At 45.9% G+C, this 18,653-nt stretch overlaps 1 protein-coding gene across 1 annotated transcript in view; it reads left to right on the plus strand.

Moving 5' to 3' along the window:
* Positions 1-18,653, plus strand: part of PRPF8 (pre-mRNA processing factor 8) — a 497,675-nt gene that overhangs the window by 427,679 nt on the left and 51,343 nt on the right. Inside the window, exons 35-36 of the mRNA XM_069615406.1 lie at positions 7,798-7,911; positions 8,163-8,336. Coding sequence (XP_069471507.1) covers positions 7,798-7,911; positions 8,163-8,336 — 288 coding nt within the window. The remainder of the gene's footprint in view (positions 1-7,797; positions 7,912-8,162; positions 8,337-18,653) is intronic.

The raw sequence follows: 18,653 nt of genomic DNA on the forward strand, positions 1-18,653 counted from the left end.
ATCCCAAAGATGAGGCACAGAGTTCTGCACTGCCTGGAAGTCTGGCGTAGCCTGAAATTCTACTTGGACAGGACCAAGGGCTTCCGCAAGTTAGACACCCTGTTTGTCACTTTCGGAGGTGCAAGACCAGGCCTCCAAGACCTCCATATCCTGCTGGATGATCTCGGCCATCAAGGAATCTTACGAGGGCCAGCACAAGCCGCTACCGGCTAACATGCACGCCCACGCAGTCGGGGCCAAGGCAACGGCCATCGCATTCCAGCGCCATGTCCCTTGGCAAGTCATAAGCAGGGCGGCCACGTGGGCCACTCCCTCGGCTTTCTGCAAGCATTACTGTTGGGATGCCGGCTTCAGGTCAGATGCAGCTTTCGGACAGGCGGTTTTCTGGAACCTATTTGCTTAAGGAGGGTCTCCTCTCCACCCTGGGGCTACGTTAAGTTGGAATCTCCCATACAGTATGGAGGAAATGGGACAGGACATGAGAGTAATTAGAAGTTACTCACCGTAGTGACTAACATACTCTTAGTCCATAGTCCCCGTTCCTCCATACCTCCCACCACCCACCCCTTTAATAATACTGTCAATACTGGTGTCATGAGGCAATGTTAAATCTATTGTTGACGCGTCTGTGGGGACTGAGGTGTGGCACCGGAGGGCGGAGTCAGAGCAGCACATGCTCCCAGGGCCGCGCCTCCATGCTTCTAAATTTAAAGGGGAAGAAGGTTTTTCTGGTGAAAAGGGTTCTGTATTCCGTCTCTCGCAGGGAACGCCCATACAGTATGGAGGAAATGGACTATGGACAAAGAGTACGTTAGTCACTAGTGGGAGTAACTTACCATTTCTAGACCCAGCATACACTATCATACAACAGGGTGCTGGAGGGGTTACCTAGTATCCCCTTTGTCTAGCTTCTTGTGTAACAATTTTGTAACCCTTTACCTGATGAATGGCTGGTGACAGTGGTTTACTTTTAACTACTGTGCTGTGTCTTTAATGCGTGCTGCGTTCACAGCTGCTGTAAAGCACCCTTGGCTGCCATTTTTGTCAAAATGGCCCTGGTCTTCTTTTTTCGCTATTTCTTTGTGGAAAGGTCTTTCTTGAGATTTACTTTGCGTGCCAAACCAGGTTTGGTCTTTGTTCGTTTTGTCTTTGGTGGGATTAACGAGTGAAGCCCGCCTCGGGCTCCAGGGTTTCTTGTCGGGGCAGGAAGTGAGGGAGGTGCCCGAAACTCACTGCTTTATCTCCTAGGAGACAAGAATGGACCCCTTGTTGATTGGCCGGCTGGCTGTCCGGCAAGGACAGCCACCCTGCTGGGTGATTGACAGCCACGCTGGAATGAATGGGAGAAACTTGCTTAAAAAGCGAGCCTTTTTGGCTTGGAAGGCAGAGTCGAACATTGGACGAAGGAATCCGAAGAACTTGAAGGACGCCTGCTGCAACTCCTGGACCGTTGGTTTGCCCAGTAAAACCCTGCTGCTGTGCTGAAACTCCAAATTTGCATTGACAAAGAAGCCCCTGCAAGGACGACTTCTCCCTTTGAGTTGGTGGGACCAATCAACTCAAAAGTAAGCCACCTGGACATCGCTCTCGAAGCTGGGTGAAATTCCACAGAGTTGCTGCTGGAACCCCGACACCAGGTAGACGAACACCAGTTTGTGTGAGTTGGTTTTAAGCTGGCCAAGAGATTCCAGGAAGAACCTCCGGACTCCCAGGAAGCAGGACTGAACGAGCCTGGGCCACCTCAACAGAGTGCTGGACCCCCCAATGCAAGGAAAGTCTGTCTCGACATCCAGAAACCTCGGTGGTGCGGTTTGCGGTAGAGGCGAGGAGCTGAAACACCGAATTGCCACTTGTTGGAAGATAGCGGGTTGCTGTCGGTAACTGTCCCATTGCAGTGCAGGAGTCCCCAGAAGTCCTCCCTCTTGTCCCCACGACTGAGGCCCAGGAACACCAGGATCTGCAGAGCTGTACAGGAACAGAATTCATCTACTGCTTTTCTTCTAACCAAAGGTACTGTAAAGTCTAAGAGATCTTACCTCTTGTTTTGTTTCTACCCTTCACAAGCCTAACAGCTTGTGGCCCTACATTGATTCTTCTTCTTCACTAAAGACTTCTAAAACATTGTGCAAAGACTTTTCTACTTACTTGCAAGAAGTGCTTCAGCTACATAGACTTTTGCCTATTGACTTTGGCCTAGCCGGTTTCCACTGAAAGACTCTTCTCTCCTCTGACATTGGGGAGGTTTGAAAAGTATTTGACTGCTTAAGAATAATTGTGATTCCTTGTTTGCTCTCAGTAACCTTTTCTTTGCCACATCTGTGTCATTCTAAATGCTAACAGTAACATATCAATGTCCACAGTGTCCTAACGATTGATGTCACCTGAGGGTGTAGACAGTGTCTGTGTGGCATCCCCAATGGGTGCTTGCTGATTTAGAAAGTGTGCATTTTGGAGGTATTTGTGTTACTATAATATTGCTCCATTCTAAAGAAGGCTTATATAAATGACCAGTAAATAAAGAATTGTTTTTATCAAGAAACCTTGAGTTTAAGTGTTTATTTGAATTCTTGTCACTGTGAATCTTTGTGTAACCACTCTACTGCTCACATTGACCCCTCTTGAGATAAGCCTGGCTGCTCCACTGCGCTACTAACCTGTGTAGTTCAGACTTATACCAAAGGTTGGATCCTATTGCCAGGAGGCTGAGATTGCTGTAGTGCTCCATAAGAGCACTACCCCAAATATATACCTAACCAGACACAATCGACTCAATACCTGAATTGTGAGCCATCCCACGCGTTGCTGTGAACTTGCGCTGCTGCTATGGTGTCTTCTGCGATGCCCCTGGACCCTCTTCTACCTCTAGAAGTAAAGTACTCACCTGTTTGCCCAGCCTTCCTAAGGAACTCTTACTTTTGCTACTTAAGAACCTATTCTGACACGGTCTGTTGGTCACTAGTCCATAGTGACCCCTCTTCTGCCACTTAGAACACTCATTCTCCAAGAATAAGGGAAATACTTTTAAGTGATTGGGCCTTTTGCCTAGAATAGAAAATAAGTGTTTAAAAGTTACTTGCTTATAAATAGTTGGTTGGTAACTAACTCTGAGTGAACCCTTAAAGTTCTTACTTACCTTGGATGTGTGATGCACTATTCTCAAAAGTATGGTTAACATCTTTCTTTCCTTAGAAACCGTTTTGCCATTCTAAAAGAAAGTAGAAGTGAAGGTATATTACTTTCCAGTTATTAGTTTGTGCCTCTTCCCAAAAGTAATGTGTTGGTTTCACCAGATTATTCCTGCATGGTAATTTTATGAGTGTCCTCCAACTGTTGGTATCACCAGATTAGTCCTGTTAGGATAATTGTATGAGTGTCCCCCAACTGGATCTTGCTTCCCCTGACTTGCTGTTAGCGTGTCAAGAATAAGTCTGCATTAGGTTATTGCCTACCTAGAATAACTGAGTCAGTTGGTAAATTTAACACTGGGTTCTGCTTTCCCTGTACTGTTGTAGACTAGCACATGAAGAGTATGTGAGTTCTAACTGTCCCTTATAACTCATACATAAATTACTTGTATAGCTGGGAAAGATCTAACCTGGGCTTCATTGTGAGCTTAAAGTATTTGGGTTTTACTTAACTTGAGTTAGCTGTGTGCCATCCAAAATTAAGTTACAAGAGTCACTGATCTCAAAAGAACCTGCAATTGAATATTACATCCTTCGGATTTACTCACCTAATATAACTTATCACAAAAGTAGTTATAGGTTTTTATTGTACCGGGAATAAGTGTGCCACTATTCACAAATTATATTGTCCAGTTGACTGATTGTGATTTGTACTGAGAGTCGCTGTGCAACTGGTAGGGTCTACTGCCCTTGCATTACTGAACGTAATTGTGAAAGTAACCATTGGTTTTTACTCCCCAGGAGTAGGTGTGACCTATAGAGAATATGTATGAGAAGGTTTTGACTTCCCTAGAACTACTGTTAGGTGTTCCAAATAAGGTTTATACTTTGTTCTGTGTACCATCAAGTATAGTGTTGTGTTTTTATAATTGTGATCACATATGTGTTAGTACTCATTTACCCCTAGATTTATCTGGGCCTACTTGTATTTAAATAAATCATTTATTTTTACATACATAGTGTTTCTTTGGCCCATTTTGTATTACAATTTCATTTGTACTGATTCTACAGCCCTCTCTGCCACGTAAGATAAGCCTGGCTGCTCGGTCTACGCTACCCTGAACTCAGGTGGTACAGCCTTATACTAAGAGTGGAGTCTTGTACTGCCTCAGTTCGATGGTTTTACTAAGCCCTTAGTTGGATTTCAGTAAAGCTGTCCTGACACAGCCTGATAAGGGTTGCTAGTAGGGACCTGGCCACACCTACCCAATTTCTCGCTAGCTAAAATGCACAAACACATTCTAAACTCCTGACAAATCTCCCATTCCCTGGCTTGGGTCTCCCAAGAGCCTTCAACCTACAGAGCTTTCGGACCATACCAATAGTGAAAGGTGTATGCAAATGACAATTACTACTACTACTGTACAATATGGACAAGAGCAGGGCTAAACAAATACATTGGTTTCCACAATGACTACCAGAAAGTTACATCTGGCTGCCAGTGTGGTAAAATGGCTTGTAAATCTAAAGTACAGCAGCAACCAGCCTACTCCCTAAAGCTAATATTGAATGATAAAATCACCCTAGAGTAAAAGGGGGGGTGCTTGAGATGCATTCCTGGAACTGGCAGTCTTATGGGCGACCCAGGACCATATACCTTAAGCGAAGGAAAACTGGTTGAAATGGTGTTAAGCAAAGTTTGTATGCAATACCCTCTGGGATCACTACTCGCAACTAAGACTACAGGTGTAAGCAAAACCAACCTTTGGTATAAGTCTGTACCACACAGTTTTTGGTAGTGAGCCGAGCAGCCATGCTTATCTTTAGAGGGAATGTGAGCTTGTAATGATGTTACACAGAGGTCTACAATCGCAAATATTCAGATAGACACTTAAACTGAAGGTTTCTTGGTGAAACCCTTCTTAATTTATTACACAGTCATTTAGAAAACATTCACTAAAAGGAGGCAACCAATATCACACGAACATATACTACAATACTTTACACTAACTGGTTCTGAAACATTTAAGCTACTTTGAAAGAGGAGCAAAATGGCATTCGGAGAGTTTGAAGTAGGAGCAAAAAAGCATAAGCTAATAAAAAGAATAATAGTTACTTTAAAACAGTGTAAATAGTTTGAGTTCACCAGAGGAGTTGATTCAATGCAATAGGTAGGCCAAGGTCTGTGGTCTAGAGTCTTGTATAGGTAAAAACGGTTCTGGTATTAAAACGGAACAGTCTTTCCCACAGTTCTTGGATGTAGTTCACAGAAGAAAGGTTCATATGTCGGGGTCACAAGCTGACTAGCCCTGCAAGTTGCCAAAGTTCCACAAACCTTCACGGTGAGTGGTAAGTTCTCTCGGTCGGGTTTTCACAGTACTTTATATTGAAGAAAAGGATGCAGCTGAAGACTTATGTTCCTGGCAGTTCCTGCAGATCTTGTTGTTCCTGAGCCTCAGTCATGGGGACAAGAGGGAGGACGTTGGGGGACTCCTGCACAGTAACTGGTCACTAAGCTCGCAAACTGGCAGATCTTCGATTCCGGTAGCTGTCTTGAAGCACACAAGCTGGTGTCCTTCTGCCTAGTTAATCCTAACAAGCTCCGAGAATGGTATCCAGGTGGCTTACGAGTTGATTGGTCCTACCAACTCAAAGGTAGAAGTCGGCCTTGAAGGGCTTCTCTTTCGAGGTGAACGTGGCAATTCGGACCTGCAGCAGGGTCCCACCGGGCAAACCAACGGTCCAGTAGTTGCAGCAGCCGTTCTCTTCCAGCTTGTCTTCGGTTCTTTCGTTCCAGTGGTCGACTATGCCTTCCAAGCCAAGAGACTCATAACAATTATCTCCCTTTCATTCCAGCCTAGCTGCAACTCACCCAGCAGGGTGGCTGTCCTTGCCGGACAGTCAGACAGCCAATCACGCAAGAGTGCATTTGGGTCTCTTAGGAGACTAAGCACAGGGAATTTCAGGCACCTCCCTCACTTCCTGCCCATCCCAAACACTCAGGCGCAAGAGGCGGTTTTCAGTCCTGAAGCCCGCCAAAGGCATAGAAACAAAGGCACCAAACCTGGTTTGTAGCACAGAGACAAACTCTAGAAGGACCTTTCCGAAAAGAAATGGCAAAAAAACAAGAATGGGACCTGTTTAAATAAAGGGGGATTACGCACCATCTGAAAAACATGGCTCCTGCGACTTTTAGTTACCGGTGTTCGCGGTCGGGGAAAATCATGGTAGCTCGTTGTAAAACCACTGCCACCAGCCTTTTTGAGAGGAAAGGATAGCAGGGGTCTTCTCCATGAGTTTCTAGACATAGGGGATACTAGGTAACCCCTCCAGCACTCTATGGTAAGATAGTGTGTGCTGGGTCTAGGAAGTTAAACAGATTAGTAAAGTCAATTTAACTTTACATTCTCTGGGAAACATTTATTAGAATTCTCCCTAGCAAATGGCAGGGGGACTTAATGAGTAGTCCCACTCGCAACCAAACATAGGTCAGAGATACAAAAAAAGAAGTGGGTGGGGCAGTTTGAGGGGCCCTAAAAATGGGCCTCAAATCTCCAAAATAGTAATTGTTTCAACACTGTCAAAGACAGCTCTATTACCATTCAGAAACGTATAAAGTTTATATGGCCGACAACTTCTTGAATGCAAACCTCAGCCTGAAAAAAGGAAAGAGCAGTTTTGAACCACGATAAAGGCAGCTTCGGCTTTCCAAGTCATCTGTGGTTGTCGGATTCACCTCCTTGTGTTACATAACCAGCAAGAGGGGTTGGGGATGGACTTGACATAAAAGGGGATCAAAAGAGAAATGAGGAAAATGATGCCATCGTCGTCCCAACCTCATTTTATATTGGCACCTTGGGCTTCGCTCTGGCCTTTAACGCAGGCTGCCTGGCCATTACCCCCTGGTATAGCCCGTAGAACGGGTAGTTAAGAGTATATTAACTGATGAATCTTATTCATTCCAGCAGCTTCACAAAGGATATTGTGGCTCTATGGGTTTTCATGCTAACATTTATTTGTGTTTTATCTCTCCGCACTTACCTGAACCCATAAAATTATCTTCTGAAACAAGCTGGTATTGGGTTTGTTTGCAATGGTCTCCTCTGACTTTAAAGTAACTTTTTCTCATCAAGTCATTAAGCAGAATTGTAAGGATAATGTCGTCTGGTTTCTTATACTAATTGTCCAAAGGGGGCAATAAAATAAAAAGGCCATAACTGGCTGCGAGAACAATTATTTATTAAAATCAGCTGATTCTGTCCTGTTCTGCATACTGCATTGGTCAGTAAATACTGTCATGCTGCTCATCGGTTTGTAGCAATTGGGTGAATTTAGTGACACGACCCTGCATGGAGAAAACCGATGTGAAGGCCAGTGTTTGGTTGAGAAAAGGGGGTTGGGATAGCAGTGCTCCATTTCATCTTTTCAGCTTACTATAAGAAAAGGCTGCACTTTTGAACCCAGTATTTGGGTACACGTGCTTTGAAGTTGGCCAAACTATTTAAAAAAAACATTCCAGGTTTGCTTGATATCTTGGATTGAGGATTATTGCTGTAGGTTTGGATTGCACAATCTCCTGGGAATGAAGTGGCTGTGATCAAACTCAGGATGACTCTGTGTGCGCTCTCCATCACTCTTGTCCTTGTAACCTGCGTACATTTATTTTTCGCAGCTAGCCAAGTGGAAGACTGCAGAGGAAGTTGCTGCCTTAATTCGATCCCTCCCTGTAGAGGAGCAGCCAAAGCAGATCATTGTCACCAGGAAGGGAATGCTGGACCCGCTGGAGGTAAGAGTCAACCTTTATGCCTATCCTGCCTGTGCCTTTAGCCTTAAGAGTGCTATTTGCTTTCCTTGTGGTAGCCTGTCCGTTTGCAGTAGGGGCTGGGAATCCGGTTGCGCAAAATACTCAGCTATGTGTGGCTCTAAGGGAATGTGACCGTACTCTTGCCAGTGGCAAGACTGGAATAGTCACGGTCATGCGGTTGGACAAAAGAAAGGGCCTTGTTTAATTGTCTTCTTTATTCTTCCAATTCCAAGGTACATTTGCTGGATTTCCCCAACATTGTCATTAAGGGGTCTGAGCTGCAGCTGCCATTCCAGGCCTGCTTGAAGGTGGAGAAGTTTGGAGACTTGATATTGAAGGCCACTGAGCCCCAGATGGTTCTGTTCAATCTGTATGACGACTGGCTGAAAACAATCTCCTCCTACACGGTAGGGATCCACACGGATGGCTGAATGAGCAGGCTTTCTATGCACACAGGGATCAGACACTGGGTGGAAATGGGTGAGGTTGGTGAGGTGGAAGGGTGAATATCCAAGGTATGTATTGTATTTGAAGTCATTTATATAGCGCCCTTTCCCCATTTGTATGGCCGCAATGTGCTTTGTGTTTGGAACGTGTTGGGAAATAATTGGTGTAGTAACCCTGTGTGAGACTACACAACACTTATCTGATTTGTATTCTGTAACCCACCTTTTGGTACAGGTCTGTTCTACACAAGGTGGTAGTGTTGGGAAGGAACCAGGGTCCTCTTGCACCCCGAAGCCCTTTACAGTTAGGCAAGACCTCTTTTAGGCGCTATAATGGACTGGGGGGGGGCACTGGGAAGGCTCTAATGCTAATATAATCACATACACAGACATGGGCAGGCACTGAAGAAGGTAGTTATTGTTTAAACATAAGGCACAATTAACTATTAGCTGGATAGATTTGTAATGTCAGATCCTAGGCATTCTAAAATCTTAGTGCTGTCAAATTCTCCCCTCTGTCCCAGAAGAAATGTGGCCTGTGCTAAAAATGAACTGCAGGCACTTCCGCAGTGTTTCGTCACTATGTCCAAGCACTGGCAGCACATTGACTCACCAGCTGTTTACTGTCCGTCTAGGGCCCATACAGACTAAAAATGGGATTTACATGTTCTGTGAATAAAATGCAGAATGGGGCAGATTATGAAAATAAGGTGCATCAGAATAAAAGGCACAGTTAACATTAGCAGACGGAGTGCAATATGGACAGAATTAATGCAAATTAGTTATACTAATGTTTAGTTTCCTTGGGCTACGCCTCAAGGTTTGTAAAAGTCTGCAGGGCTGCAGTGTGTTTCTGAATAAGGTAGCAAAATGTAGAGCAGCATGCTCTGACAAAAACCGCTGACAATGAAGAAAAGGCTTTGGAGCATCCTTATTATGGAAGGACGGTTTGGGATGAAGCTATGGTCCATATCCAGTGACGCCGCCGCAGTAAGCCAAGACTATATAAATCCCTGCTTGGCACCACTTTGTCAGGAAGGAACAGAAGAGGCACAAGAGAAGACGGTGCAGGCAGCAGAGTCCTTTGCAACCATTCTCATTTTTGTAAGATTAAACTTGTCCTTACAAGATCGCTTTTTGGCCTTATTCCCCTAGAGGGGTGTATTTCCTCTGGTGTGAGTGTAATAAAGGGGCACCCTTACAAGTGGTGACTTTCCCGACATGATACCAGTTTTCCCCCGTATTTTGCGAAGGCCCAGGCCTAGTCACCAGGAAGGAGTCGCGCCCCTCTACAGTGACCGGTCCCCCAAATAAAAAAAACATGTGTTTCCTGAGCAGTTTTAGTAGGAGCCATTTTAAAAGAAATACTGAAGCGGGGAGTGGCTCCCGAGAGAAAGGCAGGCCAGTATTGGGACTTCGTAACAGAGGACACTCGGATAAACACGTCCATGTGAGTAGAATTTTGTAAGAGCTAACAAGGGGACATGTATGTATGTATGTATGTATGACAGTATTTGAAGTGAATGGATGAAGTACGAGGTCAATGATATAGATTGACTAGGATTTCAGGTGATGTTTTAAGGTATAGATTGGGTGAATTCTCATTTCGAATGGATTGTGTCCTCCCACGTATGCCTCATCTTAGACTCCCAAAGCAGTTTTGTATTGGAGGAGGGACTACAGAGATATTGGTACGATGTCATTTCATCGCCTGCATTTTCATCCCCTGGCATTTTAACTTGCATATTACAACGTATATGCTCATTGAGTGTTTTAGGGAAAGGTGGGAAAGGGCAGATGAGGGTTTGGGCGGGTTTTCAATAGCCAAAAATGAGTGTGGGAGTGGAGCTTGTGGGGTTAACCCCCCCTCCTAAAAAATTAAAAAAGATTAACATTTTCGTTGGAATGTACACGTCAAAATGACAGGAGATTAAATTGCAGGCGACAAAATGACATGGAACCAGAGATATCAATCATGTACCGAATGAAGTACTGATTTAGCAAAGAGACCTCCCTGTGAAGAAGTCGAATCTAGGACATAGTGTTTTATAAATGTGGACATGGATGTCCAGGTGGCTGCTGCACAATTACCTTGCGCTAGGACACCCCTTTGAAGTGCTGTTGAAGTCTCCATGCCCCTGGTTGAATGAGCTCTCAGCCCATCTGGAGGATCTTTCCCAGCCAATCTATACATTCAGTTATAGCCAAAATTATCCATCTGGACAATGTTTGCTTAGTCACAGCCAGCCCCAATTTACGGCGAGTGTATCCCAAAAAGAGTTGGTCACACTGACGTAATTTTGCCAGTCTTGAAATATAGAAACTGAGAGCCCTCCTAGGGTCTAATCTATGCAGTCTATCCTCCTCCTCCTCCTCCTTTCTTGCATGAGGGGGAGGGTAAAAAGCAGGCAGTGTTATTTTTAGTGACTGGTGAACATCCGAGACCATTTTTTTGCAAAAAAGGTTTGACTCCAAGAACAACCTTTTCTTTGTAAAAGACAGTGTGAGGAGGGTCTGCTAGAAAGTGCCTGCAACTCACTCATCCTGCTGGCTGATGTAATCGCCAATAGAAGTATGGTTTTTAAAGTAAGGAGCCTTAACGGACAAGAATGTAAAGGCTCAAACGGGATGCATGTGAGGAACTGTAATACTAAGTTTAAGTCCCACACAGGTACTTGACAAGGTATTGGAGGAAACACATTGTTAAGACCTTTTAAGAATTGTGTAATCAAGGGTATTTTGAAATAAGATTCTTCCTCTGAGGAGAGCTTACAAATGGATAGCACTGCTAAATAACCCTTTATCGTGCCAACCTGGAGCCCCAGATTGGCCAAGTATAGCAGAAAAGACAATATTGTGGGAATATTACACTGAAAAGGGTCCACATTCTTATCTCTGCACCAGTTACTGAATTTGTTCCAAGAACACCGGTACAGAGGTTTAGTTGCTGGTGTTATGGCGATTTTGCTTTCGGCCAGAAGATCATCCGGAAGGTCCCAATAGTTGTATCTCAGCCTCTCAGAAGCCATGCGTGGAGGTTGAGTGTTTTGACCTCTGGATCGAGAGCCCGACCTTCCTCTTGCGAGAGCAGATTCTCTTTGTGGAAGACGTATTGAAGGGCAGATGGACATGTCCAGAAGGGCGGGGTACCACGTTCTCTTGGCCCAATCAGGGGCTATTGGGATCAAGGTTTTGCTGAGCCTTCTTAGCCTCCTGATTACTTGAGGATCACAGGGACTGGAGGAAACGCATACAGGAGCAGAAATTCACAGTCCACCACGAACGCGTCTCCTAGAGCTCCTCTCTGAGGAAATTCCCTTGAGCAGTACAGTTCGCACTTCCGTTTGACCCTGTTGGCGAACAGATCAACTTGAGGGGTTCCCCAAAGGGCGAAGATCTTTTGAAGGACTTCCTGAGCTAGTTCCCATTCGTGGGAGACTGTGCTCTGCCTGCTCAGAGCATCTGCTGCTGTGTTTTGCTCTCCGGCTAGGTGAACTGCCGACAGAGAGATCCCTTCTTGTATTGCCCAGAACCAGAGCTGCATTGCCTCTCTGCACAGTGGTAGTGACCCTACTCATCCTCTTTTGTTGAGGTATTACATGGACACTGTATTGTCCGTTATTATCAGGACATTCTTTCCCTGCACAGAGGGCAGAAAAGCCTTCAGCGCTAGTCTGATTGCCCTCAGCTTCAATAGGTTGATGTGTAGTTTGAACTCTGATGGAGACAAACGACCGCTGATCTGCAAATCGTTTGTATGTGCTCCCCACCCTGTAAGTGAGGCGTCCATCACTACCGTTCTCTCCGGCTATGGTTGCCAAAAAGATTCTCCCTTGAGGATATTGTCGCTGCAAGAGGGAGGACGTCGGGGGACTCCTGCACTGCACGGGATTGTCGGAAAACGCGGACAAAATGGAGTCACTTCAGTTCCAGTAGCTGTAAATCGAGCCCACAAGCTGGTGTCCCTCTCCCTGGTTAATCCTAACCAGCCTTGAGAATGGTATCCAGGTGGCTTGGTCCCACCAACTCAAAGGAAGAAGTCGTCCTTGAAGGGGCTTCTCTGTCGAGATGAACTTGGCAATTTGGACTTGCAGCAGGGCTTCACCGGGCAAACCAACGATCCAGGAGTTGCAGCAGCCGTCCTCTTCCAGCTCGTCTGTTTCTTTCGTTCCAGTGGTCGACTCTACTTTCCAGTCCAAGAGACTCTCCTTTTAAACAGTTCTCTCCCTTTCATTCCAGCAGAGCTGCCACTCACCGAGTAGGGTGGCTGTCCTTGCCGGACAACCAGCTAAGCACGGCAGAGTGCATTTGGGTCTCCTAGGAGACTAAGCACAGGGAGTTTCGGGCACCTCCCTCACTTCCTGCCCACCCCAGACACTCAGGCGCCAGAGGCGGTCTTCAGTCCTGAAGCCCACCAAAGGCATACAAACAAGGGGACCAAACCTGGTTTGGCACGCAGAGACAAACACTAGAAGGACCTTTCCAAAAAGAAATGGCGAAAAAAGACCAGGACCTGTTTAAACAAAGGGGCTTAAGGCGCCATCTTGAAAAACATTACCCCCGTGATTTTTAACTACAGGTGTTCGCGGTCGGGAAAAATCATGGTAGATCATTGTAAAAGCACTGCCACCAGCCATTTCGATAGGAAAGGGTAGCATTTGACTGCTGCATGAGTTTATAGACACAGGGGATACTAGGTAACTCCTCCAGCACTCTATAGGAAGATAAGGGTGTGCTGGGTCTAGGAATTTAAAAAGACTCGTGAAGATAATTTAACCTTACATTCTCTGTGAAACAGTAGTTTATCCCAGAGAAGGTATTTAAACCTTTTGGAAGACTAAAAGACATCCCTGTGTCACTGCATTGAAGGTGCTGTGACACAAATAAAAAAGATGCCTATGGAGTTGTTTAAAACTCCATAACCAATTGATATAAACACAGAAAACAAACCGAATTAAAAAGTTCAAAGCCCCAAAGTTTAGCAAAAGAGCTGGAGGACTCTAAGGTAGAGAGTAATTAGCACATTTTGAGAATTCTTCCCAACACCGCCCACCGCTGCCACTCCTCAGTCCCCTGTTCCGCGTCGACAGTAACGGGCCCAAATCACCAGCACTCCGGGGTTTGGCTTTGGCCATGCAATACCACGCGCTCTTCCCCGGATGTTTCTTCTGTCTTTTTCTCTTCTTTTTGTCAATCTGGTAAACCCTGCATTTGCCCATTTGCTCCTATTGCCGCTAGTACCTCTGCGCATGCTCCTTCGCTGTGCTTTATTTCTTTCCAAGCAATGAATTGGCATGACACAGTATTTTCATATGGCAAACTTGGCCGCAGTTTTTATTTCGATAACATAATTATTCGTACACATTTGTGAACTTCAGTCTGCAAGTGTGGCACTTGCTCTGTGTCGGATTTCACCTGCTTCCCCCTATACCTTTGTATAGTTTCCTTAGTAGGCCCCCAACTCCCCTGACCCTTTGTACCTGAGCCTATGCCAATGCAGGTGTCTGTGGGTGGGGATAGCGCTGTTTCTTTTGGGGGAAGCTGACCCTTAGTTGTTACCACCAGACGCTCCCGCCGTTTGGCCCCCAAGAGGCGCTGGTCCGGAAGAGCGAAGACCCATTCCAGTTCCCTTCTGGCTCATCCGGAGTCTATCATTTGTGCTTGGTCGCCCAAACACCGCCACGCCACTAGGTGGGTTACCGCCCACCGTGGCTCCCCTTCTTCCTGTCTCCTTTTCACAGCTCCAGCAACTTGATACAAATGTTCCAGAAAAAGAGCTCCATTCCCATTGCAGACAGGTGCACCCCATCTTTCAGAAAGTATTTGGGGGTTTTCCTGTTGATCAGGCCATACCTGATTTGATGAAAGCCTCTGCCCCTGCAAAATTTTGCCACGGCCCTATTCAGATTCCTCCTTGATTTTTCGACTGCTGAATGGTTCTCGGCCCCTCTCCATTCTGCCTTGGGCATTACCTCCGACCACACGATCTCCGTTTCGCCAAACTGTGCTGAGAATTTCCTGCAATGAGCTCGTAATGTCCAACAAAACCCCCCTCCCCAGGCTGGTCAGGTCGTTCCCTCCCAAGTGTATCACCAGCACCTCTTTAGCTGAGCCCACTTCATCCCCGGCACCACGTGCCACTCAATCCTGAACTCGCCGGCTGTCGGCTCCTCCTCAAGTAGCCTCTTCTTTCCATCTAAATGAAGAGCTAGTGCTAGCTACCTTCTTTGCTGATCCTAAGGACGATGCACAAAGACTCTTGCACTGTCTGGATGTCAGATGCACTCTGAAATTCTGTCTGGACAGGACCAAGAGCTTCCGCAAGTCGGATGCTCAATTTGTTAGATTCAGTGGTTCAAGGCCCGGTTATCCGGCATCCAAGGCCTCTATCACAAAATGGATGGTTGCTGTCATCAAGAAGGCCTATGAGGGGCAGCACAAACCGCTGTCAGTCAACATGCACACCCACGCTGTCAAAGCCAAGGCCATGGCGGTCGCATTCCAGAGGCAGGTACCGTGGCAGGTTATTAGCAGGGCAGCCACCTGGGCCACCCCTTTGGCTTTCTGGAAGCACTACTGTTTGGACGCCGGCTCTAAGTCAGACGCGGCTTTTGGGCAGGCGGTTCTAAGGAACTCGAGGGTCACCGCTCCACCCTGGGGCTACATTCAGTTGTAATCGCCCATGCAGTGTGGAGGAAAGGGGACGGGGACGTAAGAGTAATTAATAGTTACTTGCCGTAGTGACTAATGTACTCTTGGTCCATAGTCCACTTTCCTCCATACGTCCCACCATCCTCCCCCCTAATAATACTGTCATTAGGCGGTATTAATATTTTCTACGCCTCATTGGGGACTGAGGAGTGGCGCCGGTGGGCGGAGTCAGGGGAGCACATGCTCCCTGAGCCGCGCCTCTAAATTTAAAGGCGAAGAAGGTTTTTGTGGTGAAAAGGGTTCCGTCTCCTGTCCCTAGCAAGGGACGCCCATGCAGTATGGAGGAAAGGGGACTATCGACTAAGAGTACGTTAGCCACTACAGTGAATAACTTAATTTTTACATAGTGACACATAGCACCCTCAGTGCCCTGTCATAGAGAAATTCTTTGGATTTCTGCTAAGGTTTAAATACCTTCTCTTGGATAACTGTTTCCAAGAGCAGTAAAGTGAAATTGACTTTGCACACACAATCTTACGCAGCCTGCGGTAAATGCACACCATGGTAGTTAAAACGAAACCACTGCCACCAGCCATTCAGTGAGAAAAGGGTAGCATAAAAAATGTTACATGAAAAGCTAGACAAGGGGGATACTAGGTAACCCCTCTAGCACCCTATTGTAAGATAGTGTCTACTGGGTCTAGAAAGTTACAAAGGTAAGTAAAGTTAATTTCATTTTACTGCTCTTGGAAACAGTAGTTTAACCAAGAGAAGGTATTGAAACCTTTGGGAAATCTGAAAGACTTCCCTGGGCAACTGCACTGTGACCCAATGTAATTGATGATGCCTATGGAGTTTGTCAGACTCCAAAACCGAAAGAAAGTGTACAAAACTCACATTAAAATACGAGAGTGGGGGAAAAAAGGGCCACACACACTGCAGGTAAAAAAAATCAAGTCCTCAAAATCCAGCAAAGTTGCTGGAGGTCTCCAAGGTGGAGGGAATTAGCAAATTTCTGAGAATTCTCCCTAACAGAGAAAAGAAATGCACACAATCACTGTCTACGGTTACTAAAAAGTTAGTGCCTATTGTTTAAAAGATTAGGGTCCAGTCACACTGCTTTTCAGATATAACAATGGAAAATGCAGGATTTCAGGGAGTTAATAAGCTGTGGTGATATTTCAAGCGTTAGACATTTGGTTAGGTAACCATTTACCGATTGGCCCCTTGGTGTGTTTGACAGACTATAGCTATTTATCTTTAATTTTGTTCCAGCCTCCACGAGTGTGGCTTTGCCAAAGAGAGAAAATCGCATATTGTTCGTAGGTTTAGAGGATTCATTCTTGCTAATTGAAGCTCAAATATTCAGTGCAGAAAACAAAAAAAAAGTTAAAGACTAGAAAAACCAGGTCCGCTGAAGCTTTCTGAACTTGGCTGTACTGGTTCTGCTGTTTTTTTTTGCATTGAAATCAAATGAACTGAAGCCAACTTGAATAATTGACGTTGCATGGGGATGTGGCTTAAAAACATATCCTTTTTAAGCCCCCCCCCAGGGCCAGTTCAATTCAGTACAGATTTATGAAAGATGCTAAACTGCCACCTGCACATTACATTCAGTGCTTTCTCCTTCCAACAAGAGGGGTGATTAACATCCTGACAAAACAGCACCTACACCTCTTCTTTCGAAGGGAGCAGTTCGTGATTTCAAATCCATCCCACCCGCGGGCTCATTGTGAGGATGGGGTAACAGAAAAAACAAGAATTGACAATGGCAACACAGTGAGTCAATAGAATCCATTGCTGCAGAGTCCCTCTCTCGGGTGCTGCCGCAGGAGCCCGCCAGACATCCTCCCTTCTGTCACCACAACCAAGGACGAGGAACAAGAGTCTGCAACAGAAAGACATCCAGCTGGAACCAATTCTTCAGTTCTCTGATACTGTGGGGTTTGGGGTCATTCTACCTTTTGCCAATTGTGGTGCTTCCTAGCTTGGGGAGTACTATTTTAAACCCTTTTTAGTTGACCTCAACTCACTTGCACTGGCCTCCCAGCTTGTGCTTCTTCAAGGTGGCTCCTCTTGAGCTTCTGTGATTTTTCTAATTAACTACCAACTATTTTAAATCAATGTTCTAAGAAGAGTGCATCAGAACTTTGACTTGGCACCTTGACTTTGGCTGCCCTAACTCCCTATAGACCCCTTTCTGAACCTATGTGTTAGGGAGAATTCTCAGAAATGTGCGAATTCCCTTCTACCTTAGAGACCCCCAGTTATTTTGCTGGACTTTAGGACTTTTAATTTTTCTCTTGGAGAGAGAGAGAGAGAGACCCCCCCCCAAGCATTTTGATTTGATTTGAATACTGTTTCTTTTGGTTTTTGGAGTCTGACATACTCCATAGGCATCATCTTTTTACATTGTGACCCACAGCACCCTCAGTGCAGTGTCACAGAGAAATCCTTTGGATTTTTGCCAAGTTTAAATACCTTCTCTTGGATAACTATTGTTTCCAAGAGTAGTAAAGTGAAATTGACTTTACATTTTTCTCTTTATAGACCCAGCACACACCATCTTACAATAGGGTGCTGGAAGGGTTACAGAGTATCCCCTTTGTCTAACTTCTCATGTAACGTTTGTATCCTTTTTTACAATTAGTGGCTGGTGGCAGTGGTTTACTTTTTCCTACCATTGTGTGTTTTAACCGCAGGCTGCGTTTGCAGCTTAGTATAGCATCCATGGGAGCCCATTTTGGCAAATTGGCCCTGGTCGTCTTTTATTTTGCTATTTCATGTTGGAAAGGTCCTTCTTGAGATTTACTCTGCACGCCAAACCAGGTTTGGTCCCTTGGTTTGTTGTCTTTGGCAGGATTCACTGGTGAAGCCCGCCTCTGGCTCCAGCGTGTCTGGCAGGGGCACGAAGCAAGAGAGGTTTCCGAAACTCCCTGTACTTAGTCTCCTTGATTACAGGAATGCACCCAAAGGTGATTGGCTGGATGCCTGTCCTTGGAGGACACCCATCCTGCTGTGTGAGTGACGGCTAGGCTTCAGATGAATGGGAGAGAATTGCATAAAAGGCAAGGCCTTTTGCAATGAAGGCAGAGTCGACCACTGGACGGAGGAAGAAACTGGAAAAGCAGCTTGCTGCACCTCCTGGACCGTTGGTTTGCCCGGTGAAGCCCTGCTGCAGTGCTGAAGCTCCAATTTCCACATCGACTAGAGTAGCCCGGAATAGACAACATCTTCCCTTTGGGTTGGTGGGACCAACTGACCCCAAGACGAACTTGACTGGAACCCCTCTCCCTGCTGGCTGTACTTCTTCACTGCTGCTGGACCCGAATACCTGGCGACAGGAACGAGTGCTTAGTCTTTAACCCGGACCCAAGCTCCAGGAAGATCCCGAGTAGGGTGACCCGAGCCTGAGCCACCTCAACAGAGTACTGGACCCCAAAAGCAAGCGGAGCCCACAAGGTGTCCAAGAACTACAGTGGTGCTATTGACCGATAGCTGAAACCGCAAAGTGACACTGATCTGGAGTGAGTCCAATGCCGCCGCCGACCTTCAAACTGCAGTGCAGGAGTCCTACAGACGTCCTCCCTCTTGTCCCCACAACAGAGGTCCAGGTACTGCAGGACT

Source organism: Ambystoma mexicanum, chromosome 9 (assembly GCF_040938575.1).
Source record: "Ambystoma mexicanum isolate Mex_15411 chromosome 9, UKY_AmexF1_1, whole genome shotgun sequence".
In the NCBI taxonomy this organism is placed as follows: Eukaryota; Metazoa; Chordata; class Amphibia; order Caudata; family Ambystomatidae; genus Ambystoma; species Ambystoma mexicanum.